Source organism: Ictidomys tridecemlineatus, chromosome 11, assembly GCF_052094955.1.
Source record: "Ictidomys tridecemlineatus isolate mIctTri1 chromosome 11, mIctTri1.hap1, whole genome shotgun sequence".
Taxonomy (NCBI): domain Eukaryota; kingdom Metazoa; phylum Chordata; class Mammalia; order Rodentia; family Sciuridae; genus Ictidomys; species Ictidomys tridecemlineatus.
The window spans coordinates 78,193,361-78,213,926 of record NC_135487.1 but is presented as its reverse complement, the minus strand read 5'-3'; the positions used below and the strand labels follow the sequence as shown (position 1 = coordinate 78,213,926).

Below are 20,566 nucleotides of genomic sequence, written 5' to 3'. Positions count from 1 at the left end.
GGAATCAGAAAAGGAATCAAAACCACGAGTGCCACAGGGTGGCACTTTAAGAGTGTTTTTTTTTTTTTTTTTTTTTCTCACAGGTTGAATTCTGCACAGCCTTGCCATTATGTTGTCTATCACAGGCTCCACTCTGTTCTTCCAAATCCTGTACCTTCTTTCTTATTCATGCTCAAATGCCTCATCCCCCGACTTCTGTCTTTCTTCTTATCCATAGGGTCCCATGACAGCTGCCATCAGCCTGCTGACCAAACTTCCATTGAGTCTGTGGCTTGCCTTGTTCTGACATCACTGCCCAGTGGCGTCTGTCTCCTCTCAGTTCAAATGCCTTATCCTTGAATTATGTTCAAATTTTCTAAATCCGTTTGGCTCTCTGCAATATTTATCAGAACCAGCCCTTTTATTTATCTTCCTTGTCTGGGGTTAACCATCAGGCTTTAACCTCTTGGCAGTGTTCTTTATCCAGTTTCTCCATCACTTAACCTATGTCTATACTTTCATTTATCTAAACTGGCACTGAGAATATCCCTTGAATGTCATTCAAATCACATTACTAATGAACCTTCAAAGGTACACATATTCCTTCCTAATAACCTGTTTCAAATTAATGCTCTTGCTGATAAGATGGATAGAGTAGGAAGCAATGTCAGAGAGATATTTCAAACAGTATTTTATAGATAGAAAAACTAAATAATTAAGATAATTTCTTCATAGTGACCATCAGTTTTTAAGCATCTCAGTCTTTCCAAATTGTTCTTTTCCAATTTACAATCCAAACAAAGCCCTTTCTTTCTTCCAGTGCCTCATCGATTCATACATCCTCTCTGTCCAAACCAACTTCAGAAACGGCTCCTTTCATCTTGTAAAATCTGTCATGATCTGACACACAGTCCTGTCTAGAAAACCTAATTACTGGGTGTTGTTGGGGTTTTGGTAGCTACTATAGATCAGGACTTATACTCCTCTGTAATCTCAGTAAACCACTAGGACTATGGCTTCACTGTGCTTCCTCCTCATTCCTTCCTCTGCATAGAGGCATCTGGTCATTGGAAGTGGGTCAAACATTGAAAAAATATGCACTTTCTCAAACAAACAAAAGTTGCCGCAGTCTGGCTGGGCACAAAATCACGAGCCACTCAAGCAGGAACAAACTTTATTTTTGAAAACTGCTGCCAATACCCCGTACACGTCCGGGAAGAAAACCGATCCACACACTCGGCGGCGTTCTCCTGGAACCCCAGAACAAGTTCCTCCCCAGGAATTCCCTCCTACTGTACTTCCCCAACCAATGGGAACTCTCCAAGAGTCCCGTAGCAGGCCGAGGTGAACAGCAGGAGTCCAATATCCACATGAATGCAAATCTTAACATAATCATATCATCTCAATGGCTAGCTGGCATCACCTTTCAACCCAAAGTACCATGCATCATATTACTTGGCAAATATGACTTTGAAACTGCAGGACACATCATGAAACCAGCTGTTGAATGTGTATCTAGATACACACAGAGATACATACACATGGAGCATATATAATCCATACATATTCATACATGTTGCACTTTAATATAAAGTCATAAAACTTCTTAAACACAGATACTATGTATAAGAATTTTATTTGAGAAGTTCCTGTCAACCAGAATGCAATGTGTCCATACATGGAGTTTTCTTATTTTTCCTGTTTTCTGAAGTCCTTTTCTCCTTCCTTTTTTCTTTGCAAATTTCCACTGATCTTTGACCTTGATCCTTGATAGAAAGGCAGCCCCTCATCGCTGTTACCTTCCATTTCTCCCTTGCTCAGGCAATTCATGCTGGTGATCTGGTAAAATGACAAGATTAGATGCAGTCATGGAATTTAGCTGGAGGGAGGAGGGAGAGGAAAGGGATATTTGGCAATGGCAGGGAGACCAAGGATCATTGTGCCACAAGTGATGATAGGCACAGCCATTCAGACAAAGTAGTGTACACGGTCCTTAGATGAAGAGTCCTGTTTGGGGGAGCATCCAGGAAAATGTGTCGGATTATCAGTTACTAGCATGGGAAAAGTTACCAATTGACCAAATCAATTTGTGCATGTTGAAGGATCATTAAAAGGGAGAAGCAGGGAGGAAAAGGAGGAAGAAGCAAAAAGTAGACTTTGGTAAAGACTAGAGGATACAAGAATAAAAGGGTGAATTAGTATGAGACAACCTGAGGTGTCCACTTGCTTCAAGCAATTCTAAATCCTTGTCCTTTCACTTGTGGCCTATTCTCCACCAACAGCTGTGATTGCTATTTTCATTCTGAAATTCAGCTCTTCCCTTGCCAGTCTTGACACAACATTTTAGGCATGTTTTGAACATGACTCATGATACTCTCCAGAGGGCAGAAACCACTTCAGTATTCTATTCTATTGGTGCTCAGCTTCCTGACCTACTAGGTATTCTCAGACCAAGATGCAGGAGGAATGCCACAGGCCATTTGAGAAGGTAGGGATTACAGCCAAGACATTTGGCAAAGATCACTAGACCACATGAGAGGCCTAAGGGACAAAGGGAAGGAGATTAAAAACCTAACTGCCAAAGTTTTACTTAATCTAAAAGGGCTTATTGATTAGATAGCACCATTCCTTCCATTAGCAAGCATGACTAAAATGTTTGCAACTCTTTCTGATTTGCTATAAGCTGGGATCCCAGAGAGGAGAGATGGAGGGAAGGTTAATGAGCTCTTTAAACACCTTGAGAAATAAAAACTTACCTTTAGGTAAGACGAGATTGATTTTAGGAACATAATCTCACCAAATTCATTCGTTACTACTGAAGTATACACCTTGCAGACAAACTTTTGCACTAAATAATCGATTTTATTTTTGTCCACAAAATACAAAGCTTTGTACTACATTATAGTAGTGTTCCAGCACAAGAAAATCCAAAGGTGTTCATAGTGATGTGGTTTATATAATGTGACTTCTATCATTCTTAAAATTATTAAATAGTCATGACAAAGTAGACTGACCCTGTATGACATGCGTATTATTGCTTAGAACTTGCATGTAATTTAAAATGGTACACATACAAAGTATACAAATATTTCAAAATTTTAATGAAAATATTGAGACATATTATCCCTTCATTCAGGCAAAGCACAACCAGAAACCAAAATAAAGAATACTATCATCATATTTTAGTTCTTAGTAACACTGATTTATAAATTATCTATTCTTATATTCTATAAATAAAAGTACAACTTTATGAAAATAAATTAAAAAGTATGTAATTCACAAAATGTTAAGTGTATTTTGAAAAACTTCCAAAAATTTTTGACAATATTGAATATTATATATTTTCAGGAAAAAATTGTATATATGTCACTATAGGTATTGCATGTACTGCAGTTTTCAAGTAGCTTTTTCAAATAAAGTCTATTTAAATGTCACTATTACAAATTCTAATAACTACCCGAAGAAAACTCATAACTTACCCTGGTTATGAGTATTATCCACATGAAAGTTCCTTAAGTATAAAGTAGACATAATCAGACCAGAAACAAACCAAGCAAGAAACAAACATACAGCATGCTTTATTTACAGCTTTTTTTTTTAGGTTTTGTTAGCCAAGTAGCAAATAACTGAGGCACATTTAATTGCAGAAAGCATTACATAAGAATATAAAGGACAAAATATACAAATGATGTTTAACAAGTTTTCATCCAGAGGTATCATATTTATAAATATTTGAGATTTAGAAACATTTCTCATTGTTTTGGTCTGCATGAAGGGCCTGGTATCAAAACTGATGCTCAGTAAGTGTAAACATTATCAGTGCAGAGAGAGAGAGAGAGAGAGAGAGAGAGAGAGAGAGAGAAGAAAATTCTAAAAGACCTTTAGGAGATGTCTACAATATTTCACTGCATTCCAAAATATCTTCCAGTTAGGGTACTTATTATCAAAGCTAGTAGAGGCTGTTTGAAGTCTAGGTAAGAAAGAAGTAGAGCTCAAGTCCATGTCAAGTCAGTGGATGTTATACTCCAGGAAACACCAAGTTATCTGTTTGCTAGTAAACTTGTTTTTGTGAATATTATCATAACAAAGATTGCTGTATGGAAGAGCAGGACTTTAAAAACTGTTACAAGTCAGATCTCCCCCTCACAACAGAGTTAGGTCAGTTCTCCACAATCCCCTTGTATCATGGGATCTAAGAACATTTACATAATTACATGCCTACAATAAATCCCCAGCTGAAACATTTTACAAAACTTATTGCTAAACCAGTTTAAGAAAGAGATTACAGATGTTTCTTAATAAAACCATAATTAGCTTTGCTTTGTGTTATAAACAGGTATTAAATGCTCAACAGCTTCCTGTAGCCTCTTAATAAGTTGTGGTTTGTCTGATCTCTACTTAAACTTACTACAAAGCTTTTTAAAATGACAGAACCTATTTGTAAACCTTTAAATTTGCCAGCAGATGGAGGAGCTTACAGATGAACTGGAATGTCTCAGAAGTGAACACAAAAAGGTGTCAGCATGAGGAAGAGAGGTGCTGATGAAGTTTTGGGGGTAATAGGAGGAAGTGATGGATGGGCTAGAAGGACTCAGAAAAACTTCTGGATCTGGGAGAACCCTCATCTTTTAAGGGAAAAGCAGTCTCAGTGTCTCCTCCAACTCCAGATCCTGTGAGCTTCTTGTATTCCTATCATATTTTTGCATCAGAATTCATTTTCAGGGCTGGGGCTACAGCCAGTTGTAGAGTGCATGCATGGCATGCACAAGGCCCTTCATTCAATCCTCAGCACCAAAATACAAACAGAATTCATTTTCAATAGCTTTAGTACAAGTGAGCTGTGGTTAAGGCTAGGAGGTGTGTGTGCCTTCCTGTCTCTGCACACAGAAAGGGTCCTACTGTTGTGCTGGCTCTGACGTGTTGAGAGACATTGAGCCACTCCTCAAATAAAATGACATATTCGCTCTTATGGAATCTAAAACATATACCAAAATATAAGCTTCTATTATGTATAATTGGTGATGTCAACAAATAAGTGGGCTTTCAATTTCATGCAACAGAGTAAACCACTAAGCGCCAATCCAGATGTATATTTACATATTTGGAGTTAAGAGCAACATAGAAACAGAAATTTATTCAAATATTTATTTTAATAGGGTCTTTTGGAACATGTTTATTTTCCTTAAAGATGAAACAAAAGAAACATGCACATTACAACAGTTCTTTCCCCTATGTATCTCCATGAGAACAATGTGTCTAAGTACATTATGAGCCGCTGACAGTAAAACACATCTTTCATACCATAAAGAACATTCTCCAATCCATCTCAGAGAAGGTGTAAAATTTTAAAACTGTCACTTTAGTAAAAACCTGATTCAAGTAAAAGAAACTTTAAAATTAAGGATTTGATTCAAATACCTATAAATTAGTCAGTTTTTAAAAACCAGATCTTTAAGACAGTACTGGGTCATCCACAATATATGAATCACTCTTAGAGATGATAACAATGTAACTATCATTTCACTAACAGAGAATTAGTCTATAAAATAACAACACTTAGAATAAAAAATGTCAACATACTATAGGGTAATTTAAGCTTGAGTTAATTTCTTTGCACTCACATGTAACTTTGTTTTGTGTTTTAAAATAAATGCAAGTAATCCTTAAAAACAATTTGGGCATAAGAATGCAAACTCTTATAAACTCAAGTTCACAATTTTTAAATTCTTACAAATAAAACATTTAATGCAGAATCTGTGATCTTGCAAGCTAACAGTTGATTTTCATTCATTTTTAAGTTTCACAAGAACTTTTGTTTTCTAGAATACAACACAGGTTGTCACGAATTTTCTAGAAAAATAGAATTGCTTAAAAATTTATACCAATTTGCATTTATTTTCTATAAATATTTTAATAGTTATTAAATATCAGAATTCCTGATAGAATCATTTAAATTAATCCATGTAGCCAAAATACTAAATATCTAAAATGTCTAGCAAAAGTTTGTCATTTAACAAACGAAAATTCGTTGTTTAATAAATGATATGTTCTGTCTTCATTTATATTTTAGGTAGATGGATACAACTGCAGAATAGCAAAGTATAGCTTCTGTAAAGATCTGACTTAAAGAAGCTTAGTAGTTTGTCATGACATTTCCATTTCATATATTCTGTATATAAAAATGTACAGCACTATTTCTGAATGCTGAATATGGATACTGAATTAACTGTCATGTAGCCAACCTAAGGATTTCTAAGAGAACAACAAGCCTTAGTTTAAAACTTTGATATTTTAAATATAATTATTTAATGAATAGCTTTGCCAATCAGTGAAAGATAATGTCAGTGACCAAAAAAAAAAAAAAAAAAAAAAGTTGAAAGCCTGAAACAACTATTGAAACTGCTATATGAAGACGCACTAACATAGCTTTATATTTTTGTCACTTTGATGGTGGGTTTAAAATCTGTGTTCAGAATTATAGAAATATGCAAAGAGTCAAAAATATTTATTTCAACATTTACTTTCTAAGGAAACAATTTCCAAAATAGTTTTGCAATATAAATGTCTTCCTTTTTAAAAAAGCTACTTTGCTTGCAAAAGAGCAAGGATAAGACAAAAATCACTTGTTTTGTACACCCTCACCCTCTAGATAACCAGTACATATTTAAATGCCTCTGATGTGGGCAGCAATAAATTTAGTAGCCAATTATCAATGTAATATTAACTGCTTTAAAAATAAATACCTACAATTTGCATTACTTTGTCTTCAAAAAATAAATGTACCAATCAACCTTATTTTATCATTTAGTTATTGACTGAGATTTCAATTTGTCTTTGAGTTCTAGAACTTATCAGGCTCTATCTGCATTGGACAGTCAAATTAAAAGTATTGATGATATTCAGCTAACCTCCTTTCATCATCCTAACATGAGCAATGAAAATGAATCAAACATTATCCTTTAAACCCAGAAACAATGGATTAGATCTTTAGGTTTGGGTTTAATTAAATTCAAGTATTCACCACTAGTTGAACTAAATCTTTTTTTTTTTTTTTTAAGTAAGAACAATCATTAAAGTCAAGTACTTGCAAAAAATAAATAAAGATATTAAGAACTAAATATATAATTCTATATTTGGATTGCAAGAAACAAAGTGAATACACACATATATACACACATACACAGAAAAACAGTCATTTATCTTCACATAAGACAATAATTTTGAAAACCAGAATGCTTGGATTAAATTACCTTATTTCCCTCCTGCTCTTTAAGAAAAATTCAAAGCAAGCATGAGAATAAATTGTGAGTAAAGTAAATACTGATTTTTTTTTTTTTTAGTTTTGGTTTCACCAAAAAAAGGATTATTTTAGGGGCAGAACAAATCCATATTGCATAAAACTGGTATTGGTGATGATGGGTTCTGAACTTGGGGAGATTTTGCAGATATAAATATTTTTTCATAGAAAAAGTTCAAGGGAAGCAGACAAACAGTAATATTAAAACTTTTTTCTTAATGATTCCTCCTATCAGCCTAAGTGGTCATGTACCAAACATGCATTTCTTTAGAAGAAGAAATTCATCCACTAAGGAGGTTTATAATGTCTGTCATAAGAGATAATTTGATAAAATACTAAAAATAGAAGAAAGTGACATTTAAAAAACTGTAAAATGCAGAAGTATTTTCTAATAATTAAACTAATGAAATATTCCAAAGTGAGTAAAATCCTTCATCATTAATAGATGAATGTATATCTGAAATGAAAAAAAGTCATTTCTAATAACCTAGGAAAAGAACATGTCAACAATTTAGAAATTAACCCCCATATAGGTGTTGACATGAGAAGAGTGCAGCATAACAAAATGTTGAGTGCTATTTACCGATTTCAAAGTAGTTCCCATCCTTTCTGCAAAATTGGTGACACATCAAGTGTGCCAAATCATCACAGTCCTCTTTCCACATAGAAAAATACCAGTGCAGGCCAAGAGATTTCTGGAAAAATTCACCACACTTAAAATTTTTATTTAAACCTTTAAGATTTTAACCATGCTTATAATGCAGAAGAAAAGAGGAAATCTTGGAATGAAAACTAAATTTTAGTTTCTCTTTTCTAAAGGTTAAAAAGAATGACACTGAAACCCTGAATAACAATTATAATTAATAACAAAGCACAAGAACATGCCAAGATTTCATCCTATTAGTAGGTATAATGCTGGGTAGTAATGAGGATTGCTTATCTAAATGAAGGTGTTTGACAAAGCACACCTTTAGTCAACTTTTCCATTCTGAAGACGATTGTTGGCTTTTTCTTGTCTCATGAGAGAGATGACTTTGATGCACCCTTTTGAAATTTTGATCATCCACATGACATTCATCACATCCAAAACAATACAAGTAAAAATCCAGGAATACTGGAGTAAACATCCAAGCCTTCTGTAGGGTTCTGTTCCATACACGGCAAGCATGAAGCCATACAAAGGAGGTATTGCTACTATCCGAACAATGAAGAATACCACCGTCATGAGAATTCCATTGATGACGTTGGCTTTGGAAAACTTAGAATACTTCAGAGTTTCAAAGAACCATCTGCAAAGAGAATTAAAGAATCATCATATTCTGAAAAGCTGGGAGTTAACCATCTTAATTTTATGTTTCAGTTTTTAAAGTCAGGGAACATCCTCTTAAGGTATAAACCTTAATATAAGTGGAAAGGCAGAAAGCTAGAACAGCTTGCACAATACTGGAAAGAACAAAGCTGGGGATAGTCAGCACCCACTCCGGCTCTTACTATAAAGCTGCAGCATGAGACACCATGGCACTGGTGAAGAAATAGGTGAATAAAACCACAGAACAGAAGAAAAAGCTCAGAAATAGCCTCACTCAGATAAATACTTAAGATGATTTTGGACAAAGTCATTTAGTGAAAAAATGTGCAAAACTGTATGTCCATATGCAGAAAAAAGAACTTAGGCAGAGAACTTACAGTTCGTTTATAAATCAACTCAAATTGGCGTAAAGGCCTGCATTTAAAGTTCAAAATTACAAAAATTTCCAGAAGAAAACACAGGGAAAAATATCCACATGATCTCAGGTTGGCTGGTTTTTAGATAACATCACCAAAAATGCAATCTATGAAAGAGAGACATTGGTAAGCTGGACATCACTAAAATAAAAAATTCACTCTGTGAAAGACACTATTAAGAAAATAAAAATACAATTATATGCTGGGAGAAAATATTTAGTGCACACATATATGATAAAAGTATGTGAATCCAACATAAACAAAGACTTCAAAAGCTAAGCACTGAAAAAACAAATAACCCAATCAACAAATGGGCCAAAGACCTGAACAGACACTTCTCAGAAGAGGATATACAATCAATCAATCAAATCAAACAAAAATGCTCATCATCTAAAACAATCAGAGAAATACAAATCAAAACTACTCTAAGATATCATCTCACTCTAGTCAGAATGGCAGCTATTAGGAAGACAAACAACAACAAGTGTTGGTGAGGATATGGGGAAAAAGGTACACTCATACATTGCTGGTGGGACTGCACATTGGTGCAGTCAATATAGAAAGCAGTATGGAGACTCCGTGGAAATCTGGGAATGGAACCACCATTTGACCCAGCTATCCCTCTCCTCAGTCCACACCTAAAGAACTTAAAAACAGCATACTACAGGGACACAGCCACATCAATGTTTATAGCAGCACAAATTACAATAGTTAAACTGTGGAGCCAACCTAGATGCCCTTCAGTGGATGAATGGATAAAAAAAATGTGGCATATATATATAATGGAATTTCACTCAGCGATAAAAGAGAATAAAATCATGGCATTTGCAGGTAAATGGATGGCACTGGAGAAGATAATGCTAAGTGAAGTTAGCCAACCTCAAAAAACCAAATGCTGAATGTTTTCTCTGATATAAGGAAGCTGACTAATAGTGGGGTAGGGAGCGGGAGCATGGGAAGAATAGATGAATTCTAGATAGGGAAGAGGGGTAGGAGGGAAAGGGAGGAGGCAGGGGATTAGCAAGGATGGTGGAATGTGATGGATATCATTATCCAAAGTACATGTATGAAGACATGATTGGGTGTCAACCTACTTTTTATACAAACAGAGATATGAAAAACTGTGGTATATATATGTGTAATAAGAATTATAATGTAAAAAAGTACATGTATAAAGACATGAACTGGCGTGAACATACTTTATATATAAAGATATGAAAAACTGTGCTCCATATATGTAATAAGAATTGTAATACATTCCGCTGTTGTGTATTTAAAAAAATAAAATCAATTACATAAAAAAAGAATTCAACATATACAAAGACTCACCAATATGCAAAATATCCAACTAAAACTAAGGCAAAAGATCTTAAACATCTTTTTAGAGAAAAAGGGAAACAAGCACATGAAAAGATGCTTAATGTCGGGTACAGTAGCTCACATCCATAGTCCCAGCTATTTCAGACACTGAGGTGAGAGGATCATTTGAGCTCAGGGAGTTTAAGACTAACCTGGGAAACATAGTGAGACTGTAACTCAAAACAAAACACAAAGAAACAACAGTCAGCATTGTATTAGGAAAATACAAATAAAATGAGATGCTACTATATAGCCATAAAATGGTTAAAACAACAACAACAACAATAACAACAACAAAAAAAGTACTAATGAGGATGTAGACCAACAGGATACTCATTGATTGCTGGTGGGAATGCAAAATTGTAGCCTCTTTAGAATATGGTTTATAGCCCCATCCAGCAATTACATTCATATTTTTCCAACTAATCAAAACTTAGTAAATAAATGTTGCTTTTATTTGAAGCATAAGTGAGAGGTACTCAACCCAGCCTAGAAAGAGATGGGGATTGGTGATAAAAATGATCTCTGGGTTGAGTGCTGAAGAATGACAAAGATGACAGGAGGCCCTTGACAGAAAATGGAAAAGTTGGCATGACATCAGATTTTTGGGAAAATGTGCCAGAAAGAGGTAAGACAGCTCCACTTGGAGAGCTTTCTGTGTGATGTTAAAGACTCGTACTATATTCTATAAGCAGCAGGAGCCACTGAGGGGTTTCAACCAGGAGAGCTGCATATTATCTTCACTGTAGACAATAATAATATAAACGAGAGAAAAAAGGGGAACAAGACTGGAGGCAGGTGTATGGTCTAGAGCTGACATCAGCAAACCTTTTGTAAAAGAGTCAGAAAGTGACATAAATATCACTGCCTCTGGAGACCATACATTTTCTGTCACCACTACTAAGCCTTGCTGTCCTCAGAAGAAAGCAGTCATGGTAAACAAAGGAACATAGATGCTGGTGCAAAACTTTATTTACAAAACAGCAGTAGGGTTAGCTCACAAGGCATAGTTTGCCAAGCTGGTCTAGAGTAGCACCGTTCAAAGGAAATTTTTGGAACAATGAAAATGCTCCTTTTGATATGCTGCTCAATTCAGTAGCCTTGGACCACATGGGGCTATGAAGTCAGACTAAGGAACTGATTTTTAAGTTTTAATTAATTTAAATATAAACAGTCATATAGGTTGAACATCCTAATCATAAAAACCCTAAATCTGAAACTTTCTGAGAATTGACACAGTGATATAAGTGGGAAATTCCACATGTAACCCATGTGATGGGTGATAGTCAAAATACAGGTACACTACAAATATTATATAAACTTCTCTGTAGGCTCTGTGTATAGAGTGTATATGAAACATAAATGAATGTCATGTTCAGACGTGTCTTCCCCAAGATGTGCATATGTGCACATTATTTGCATATGCAAGTATTCCAAAATCCTAAAAAGTCTGAAATCTGAAACACCTGTGGTCCCGAGCATTTCAGAGAAGGGCTACTTTACATATACTGTAGCTCATGGTGACTCTGCTGGACAGTGCAGAGTTAGAAGCAGGTAAGGCAATGTGGGCAAGATGGTGATGAACTAGGGCCCAACAGTAGAGATGGAAAAGAGGCAACAGAGATAAGAAACATAGTGACAGAACAGATGAGGAAGAAACAGGATGATTCCCACATGTTGAACAGGAGCAACTGGGAAGAGGGCCAGATGTCAATCATGAGACACAGGGAGAGATATATGGCATTATTTTAGACATGCTGAATCTATTGTACCACCTAAGAATATAAAACATGTGACTATGATACAAAGACAACATATAATCATAAAAGCCTTTCCTTTGGTTTGGGGACTGAGGGTTTAGAATGAAGGGTAAGTAATTATTTTAAGTTTGCGGGGAGGAATGCTTGGGAGGCTGAGACAAGAGGATTACAAGTTTGAGACCAGCCTTACCAACTTAGTGAGACCCTGTTTCAAAATAAAAAATAAAGGGTTACGTGTGTAGCTTATTAGTAAAGTTCCTCTGGGTTCAATACCCAGTACCCCCAAAACAATTGGGGGAAAATAAAAGATATGGGAGAAACAAAGGAAGAAACATGAAAACAACCCTCAAGTAGTAGACAGACTATAAAACTGCGTCTGAGTACTAAGAAATGTGGCTGGAAACAGAGCACATCACAGAGAACTTCCAAAGCCAAAGCGAGCAGAATAAACAGGATGTGATGTGTAGTCAGAAAATAGGTATTGAAAGTGGAACTAGGAAAGATGACTCTGGTATCAGTGTGAGGAGAAGGTTGAGAGAGGAAGAATCTGGAATTAGGCAATTCAATCAGAAAGCTCTGAAGTGATGGAAGCAGTGCAAATCCTGAAGGCCTAAACAGGAACCATGGACATGGAAAGAGGGACCAAACAATTCACAAAAAAAAGAACTACCAGACACTGCTAAATGAGAAGCATGGTAGAGGATAACAATAAAGCCAACGTCAAAAATGAACAACTCCCTCCCTCTTTCAGTGCCTTGAGGGTAGGTTATACTTCGAGCCATGCTTTCAAAAACAGAATATGGGGGGCCAGCAGTCTATAATGGAGGAATCTGGCAAAAAAACACGACCTCAACCAAGTGTTAAAGGTTAATATCTCCAGTGATATCATGGAGTTGAAAAGAATCCCTGATAAGGAATGACAAGAAGAGTCCTTCACCTCTGTGGGGGTATTTCTGAAGTCCTGTAAGTGTCTATTCATGAGATAAGCACTCAAAGAACTCAGATTGGGGAACATTCTGTGAGAAAACTTGCCAGTACTCCATAACAAGGAGTCAAGAGCAAGAAAAATAAGAAAAGACTAAGAAACTTTTGCAGATCAGAAGAGATTTTGAGGACATTTCCCCAGATTGAGGAGACAACAAAATGCAGTGTGGCACTCTGGTATGGACCCTAGAGCAGATGGAGGACACTAATAGAACAACTGATGAGACCCAAAAGGTGTGAAATTTACTTAACAGTAACATATCTTAGTTTTGACAAATGTTTTATGGTAATATAAATGTTAACCTTGAGAAAACTAGGCAAGGAGTATGTGTGAGTTCTGATCTATCTTTGCAATTTGTCTATAAATCTAAAAAATTTTAAATGATCAATTTTAACAGAAATTTTAAAAAGCACTCATTTATAATAACATCAAAAAAGATAAGATACTCATGAATAAATTTAGTCAAAGGGGTAAAGTTGTCTATACTTAAAATTATAAGACATGTTAAAAGAAATCATAGATCTAAATCAATGGAAAGACATTATGTGCCCAAAGATTAGACTGATTTGCACACACACCAATGGAACAGAATAGAGAGCTCAGAAATAATCCCTTCCATATCTGGCCAAGTGACCAATGATAAGGATACTGAGACTATGCAATGGAGAAAGGACCGTCTCTTCAACACATGGTACTGGGCACACCAAACATCCACATACAAAAAAATGAGCCCTTACCTTATATTACTTATAAATTTTAATTCAATATAGATTGAAGACTGAAATTTAAGATCAAATTATAAAACTCCTAGAAGAAAATATAAGTAAAAGCTTCAGGACATTAGATTTGGCAATAATTTCTTGATATGACCCCAAAAGCACAGGCAACAAAACATAAAAACACTCTCCCTTGTTTTTTTAAAATAGGAGTTCATAACCCACTCGAATCAAATGTATGGAAGATGATATGTCATGAGCTTTGCAATGTTTTGAACAACCAATAAAAAAAAAGAAAAAAAAACATAAAAACAAAAAATAGAACTACAACAACCCTAAAAACTTCTGCAAACGAAAGGGAACAATCATCAGAATGAAAAACCAATCTATGAATGCAATAATATATTTATAAATCATATATCTGATAATTTAAAAATAAAAATCCAAATAACCCAATTAACAAATGGGCAAATAAATAATTTTGAATTTGAATAAATAATTTTTCAAAGAAGAAACACAAATGGCCAATAAGTATATGCAGATACTTGTTTTTGGAAATGAGGTATCCCCCAAAAGCATCTGTGATAATGCAGGGATAATTCAGAGCTGAAATGGCTGAGAGCTTTAAGCTAATCAGTCCATCCTAATTTGAGTGAAATAACCACATTTGAATTTGGTAACTGTAGGTAGGTGGGCATAGTTGGAGGGGGTGGGTCTCTGGGAGCACACCTTCCCTGCAGCCCCTTCCTTTCTCCCCCTGCCTCCTGTCAAGTCAGGGGCGGACCAGCTTTCCTCTGCCACATTTGTGCCATGGTGTTGTTCTGCCTCATCTTGGGCTCAGAGCAATGAAGTCGGCTGACCATGGACTCAACCTCTGAAACCATGAACCAAAATAAACTATTTTTCCTCTAAGTTGTTCTTGTCAGGTATTTTGGTCACAGTGATGGAAACCTGAATAATTCAATACTCAATATTATGAATCACAGAAAAATGCAAATCAAAACCACAATGAGCTAATGCTTCACGTCCATTAAAATGGAAGCTAGAAAAATGATAGAAAATAACAAGTGTTGGGGAGGACATGAAGAAATTGGAACCTTTGTGTACTGTTGCTAGGAATAAAAAAATGTACCTACTCTGGAAAACAGTGTGGAAATTCCCTAAAAAACTAAAAATAAAACTACTATATAATTCATCAACCCTAGTTATGAATATATGTCCAGAAGGATTCAGAACAGGATCTCAAATATTTATCTGCATACCCATGTGCAGTGCAGCATTATTTACAATAGCCAAGAGGGGCAAGCAATTTAAATATCCATGGAAGAATGAGCAGATAAAGCAAATGTAGCATACAGATACAAAAGAATAGGTTTGGTTTTTAAAAAGGAAATCCTATCACATGCTACAACATGATGAATATTGAGGACAATATGCTAAGCTAAATAAACCAGTCACAAAAGGACAAACACTCTATGGACCATTCAAATGGAATTTTAAAGTAGTTTTGGGGAGGGGGAACTAGTGTTTAATGAATATAATCTAGATTTTTCAAGATAAAAGATCTAGAGATCTGTTACACAACAACATATTTAATACTACTGAGTATACTTAACACTACTGAACTGTATTTTTGAAAATGGTTAGGACAGCCAGGAGTAGTGGCACATGCCTGTAATCCAGCAGCTCAGGAGGCTGAGGTAGAAGGATCACAAGTTCAAAGCCAGCCTCAGCAAAAGCAAGGCTCTAAGCAAATCATTAAGACCCTGTATCTAAATAAAATACAAAATAGGTATGGGGATGTGGCTCAGTGATCAAGTGCCCCTGAGTTCAATCCCTGGTGCCCCCATAAAAAATGATTAGGATGGTTAAATCATTCTCTAGCAATAGCTATCAATATTATACATTGTTAGTTACTTATGCTATGTCCAGATATGAAATAAAACTAGCCTTTTAATTTTTTTTAAGTGAAAATTAAAAAGTTGTTTTTTTAAATGAGAGTCAAAGATAGTGTTGATATCACAATTTGGGGACAGAAAGGGTGCTAGTGTCAGGAATATAAACTAAACCTAAGATGAGCCAGAATGATGCCATGAAGAACCCCCACTGAATTCTAAGATGCAGTGAATACAGTTCACTGTGCAGTGTACATCATGAAGGGTGAAAGAATGAATGTCCTGGAACCAGGCATAAAGCACAGTCTAGTGCAAAGAAAGCTGGGTTCAAAAGCTTCTACCACCACTTACCAGCAGGGGAACCTTGGATAAGTTACTCAACTGAACTTTTCCCAGGCTCATTTCCCCCATGTGGATAATGGTGACAATAAGTCATACCACATCTTCTCATTTTTTATATGGTAGGTTTTGCATCTTGAGGAAAAAGTTTTTTTAAACTGAAAATAAACAGCACAACTTTTAAATAATTAATGATAGTGTAACCTACCGCTGATTTACGAAAGGGCTGGAAAGCTCTGCAAGCAGGCGGAAATTCGCAACATACACCAGCACTCCATCTTTCTAGATGATAAACATAAAATACAATGTCAGGGATAACATGCTTATCAAAATTTCCAAATACTTTAGAAATACTCAACAGCTTCTAGACATGACATATCAGTATGGATAACAGAACAAGAAGTTTTCTACCTTTTACTACTTAACTGGTTTTCCTCACAAGAATTTATAAATGTCCTTAGAATTCAACAATATTTTTAAAAGACAGTATACCGTATGCTTAAGTTTACTTATGCATTTAATGTTCATTTATGAAAACAGGTTTCAAGCAGTTTTCTCATGCTGAATGCTAAACCAATGAACTCTGTATTTAACCTTTATGACAGCATCCTTTAACTACTGAAGAAAGAATTATCACAAAGTAGTATGAAATTTCAGAAGGTGAGGAATTTTAACAGCACTTAAGTATCTAATAGGAACTCATTTTTATGTCCATTATTAAGCAGAAGTACCTTTTAAAAATCCTAAAAGCACAATTATACTAAATAAACATATTTAAGTTTGTGAGTAGATACATATTTGTCAAATATAACAACATGTCAAGTCTTGTCTATCATAATCGACCTAAAAAATATACTATCAGACAAAAGATCCTCAAGGTAAAATGCATACCTTGGGGACCTTTCTAAATTTAAACATAATATTGAGTACATTCTACCAAATTAATAACATGAAGAGTACAGTAGAGTTAATAAACATTCGAAAGTAAACCAAAAGTATACGTTCCAAGAATTTTATTCAATGTGCTTTAAAAATTACCTAATTAAAAATTAGGTAAATGGAGTCACTCCAGCTCTTTTAATTAAATCATAATTATAATTACATCTCAAAAAAAAACCCAAATCCTACCTACCCTAATACATTAGATACACACACACAACTTGGGAAATTATTTTTCTATTTTTCTACTGGATATACTATATTAAATAGGAACAACAGGAAGAATTAAAAAATTAAGTGAACTTTTTATTTGAAGATTTTTAGTATCTATTAATGGAAACTACTTTAGAAATTTAAAATTCAAAGCTAAATTAACTTTTCCAAGGTCAACAACTTTTTAAAAAATTTTTTATAGAAATGGAGCACAACTTCTCATTTCTCTGGTTGTATATGATGTAGAGTCACACTTTGCACTCATATCCATAACATAAGATAATAATGTCTGTCTCATTCCACCATCTTTCTCCCCACACACAGAAAAACACACCCCCCTTCTTCCTAATCCAAGTTCCTGCAGTCTTCCCTTGCCACCCCCCATTATGGATCACTTATCAGAGAAAACATTTGGCCTTTGGTTTTTTGGGATTGGCTTACTATGCTTAGCACAATATTCTCCAACTCTATCCATTTACCTATAAATCCCATAATTTCATTCTTTTTTATGCCTGAGTAATATTCTGTTGTGTATATATCCCAGAGTTTCTTTTTTATTATTATTTTTTAGTTGAACACAATATCTTTATTTATTTTTATGTGGTGCTGAGGATCGAATCCAGGGCCTCACATGTGCTAGGCAAGCACTCTACCACTGAGTCACAACCCCAGCCCCAATATCCCACAGTTTCTTTATCTATTCATCCACTGAAGGGCGGCATCTAGGTGGGTTCCAATTTAGCTACTGTGAGTTGAGCTGCTATAAACAGCTCAACTCACAGTAGCTATTAAGATGGCTGCATCACTGTAGAAGGCTGATTTTAAGTCCTTTGGGTATAGACCAAGGAGTGGGATAGCTGGGTCAAAGAGGGTTCCAGTCCAAGTTTTTCCAAGGAATCTCTATACTGCTTTCCAAAGTGGTTGCACCATTTTGCAATCCCACCAGCAATGAATCAATTCACCTTTTCCCTCACATCCTCGCCAGCATTTATTGTTGCTTGAATTCTTGATAATTGCCATTCTGAATGGAGTGAGATAAAAACTTTGTTTTGACTTACATTTCTCTAACTGCTAGAGATGTTGAATATTTTTTCATATATTTGTTGATCGATTGTATATCTTCTCCTGTGAAGTATCTACTCTTTTCCTTAGCCCATTTATTGATTGTGTTATTTGTTTTTTTAGCTAACAACTTTTTATAATGTCAAATTCATTCTCTTTAGTTGATACTGGAATGGATAATGAGTAAGAAGGGAGGAAGGATGGCCAAAGAGACAAAAAATAGCAGACCAGGTGAACCCTGTATGACAGGAGGGCAACCAACCTTGGAGAGTCAACCAGGAAAGTTATAGCAATCCCAAAACAAGTAAGTATGAGAAAGTAGTATATCCAGGTTTATTACCTTAAACAGAATATGGTGAACAGTTAACAGTGGCAATTAATGGCAATAACACTCATAAGACAAAAACTTTTGAAAAAAATTTAACAGTATTTATGTTTCTATTCCTTTAACTCAGTTGGATATAACTGAGTAAAGTATAACTTTAACATTAGTAGGTTATAGCACTATATACTTAAAAAAGAGAATATGTAACATGTTTTTTTAAAAAAATGTAAACATGGGGCTAACTGAAGTTATTATCTATCCATCCTGAATTAAAAAACAAAACAAAAACAACATAATCTCTGAATTGCCACAGCCTTTAGGACATCCTTCTTTCCTTGTATTCAACTAAGACAATTCAGATCAAACATAAAATTCACTTTGACTTACAGCTCTGCTCTTCAGCCCACATTATACCAATTCCTGGTGTTTGTCCAATATGGTGAGCTCAAGCTAAATATTCTCCCAATGAAGATGTCTGAGCATAGAATACTTAAGATTCTACTTCTAGCAACAGCAAGCTTTTAAAATTATAAAAAGTAATTTTCCACCTCTTCAGAAATGTCTATCCACTCTTATCTCCAGGCTTTCTTTGGCAGACCAACTGTTAATAAGTCCCTTTGCATACATAAATTCATCACTTTCATCATTTCTGTCTAAAACATTTACCACTTTTATACACTCTAAAGCATACTGGATAGATTCCAAATTTTAAGTCCAGTTCAATGCACTACCCCTTTCTTACCTTATTTGTTTTAGTTTTGAAGCTGTCTCACTTCTAAAAACTGAGTGTTTTACCATATGAATTTTGATAACACATAACATCAAATAACTTAGGTGTAGACAGCTTACCCTTTGCTAAATTCCTTAGGGCCTCCTCAAATATCACCAGTTTTGGAAACTGATGTTTATAAATGTCTGTTTTACTCTAATATTTTTCTGCATTCTCATCCTCAACTTATTTCCAAATAAAGGATACTCTTTTGGCCACAACTCTGAAAATACGATTTTACAACACACTAACATATAATTTCTTTTTGTTGCTGGCAACAGTGACACCTATTTTGTAGGCACGTGTCTTCAGAGGATATTCTTCCTCTCCTGTTTCCACTAACTAAAAAATAACTGCAAATTTGGAGGAAATTTAAAAGTGACAAAAAACTATCATTATGAAAGCCTCAATATCAGTAAGCAAGTCACATCTATTCTTAGCAGTGTTATGCAAAGGCATTTAGCAGGCAATATCTCTTTTATTTTTTTTAGAAAGAAAATATCATTGTATTTGCATTTGCACTATCTGCCGAATAGGAAGGCAGATGAGCAAAATCTAATTTGTATCTGAACCTATCATCAACTTTTGCTTCATATTTTCTTTAGCTTCTTTAAAATCCTTACAGAAATCAACACTTTGATTTGAAACTCCATTTTCTAAATCAAAGTGCCTAAGAGCTGGGGGAGCTTATTTTTGTTGCTGTGATTTGATGCAACAACTGATAAAGAGTATTAGAAAGTATGACCACTGATAAGATCTGATAGAATCAGCTCTATATTAGAAAAGTCAACACATCTCATCAACTCTCCACCCTTTTTGCCTATAGAATGTTTTAATTGCAACCTATGAATTAGTAAAATGTAACTTTATTTCTTTTCATTCAGCAATCAAGGAAACAACTAAATAACATATGTATATTTATGTGGTATTGTCCAAGCTCATTCAATGCCTGCTATTTTCAACTATTTTTTTTGAAGATGACTAAAGTTCAGATTGATTTAGAAGTACTTGTCTATTGCATCCCAGACTTGTGAGATCCTGTCTCCTTAGGTGCTTAAAAAAAAAACAACTATATATATATATTGGTTATAGTTGGACACAATATCTTCATTTTATTTATTTTTATGTGTTGCTGAGGATCAAACCTAGGGCTTCGTATATGCTAGGCGAGCACTCTACCACTGAACCGCAATCCCAGCCCTC

At 35.0% G+C, this 20,566-nt stretch overlaps 1 protein-coding gene across 12 annotated transcripts in view; it reads right to left on the bottom strand.

The window, feature by feature from the left end:
- Window positions 1–5,110: 5,110 nt before the first annotated feature.
- The window catches only part of Tlcd4 (TLC domain containing 4), a 49,121-nt gene continuing 33,665 nt past the window's right edge, over window positions 5,111–20,566 (bottom strand). For all 12 annotated transcript variants that reach the window (XM_078026789.1, XM_078026785.1, XM_078026788.1 and 9 more), the window contains 2 exons: window positions 16,264–16,337; window positions 5,111–8,565 (listed from right to left, as the gene is read on the bottom strand). In XM_078026789.1, coding sequence (XP_077882915.1) covers window positions 8,247–8,565; window positions 16,264–16,337 — 393 coding nt within the window. In that variant the 3' untranslated portion in view covers window positions 5,111–8,246. The remainder of the gene's footprint in view (window positions 8,566–16,263; window positions 16,338–20,566) is intronic.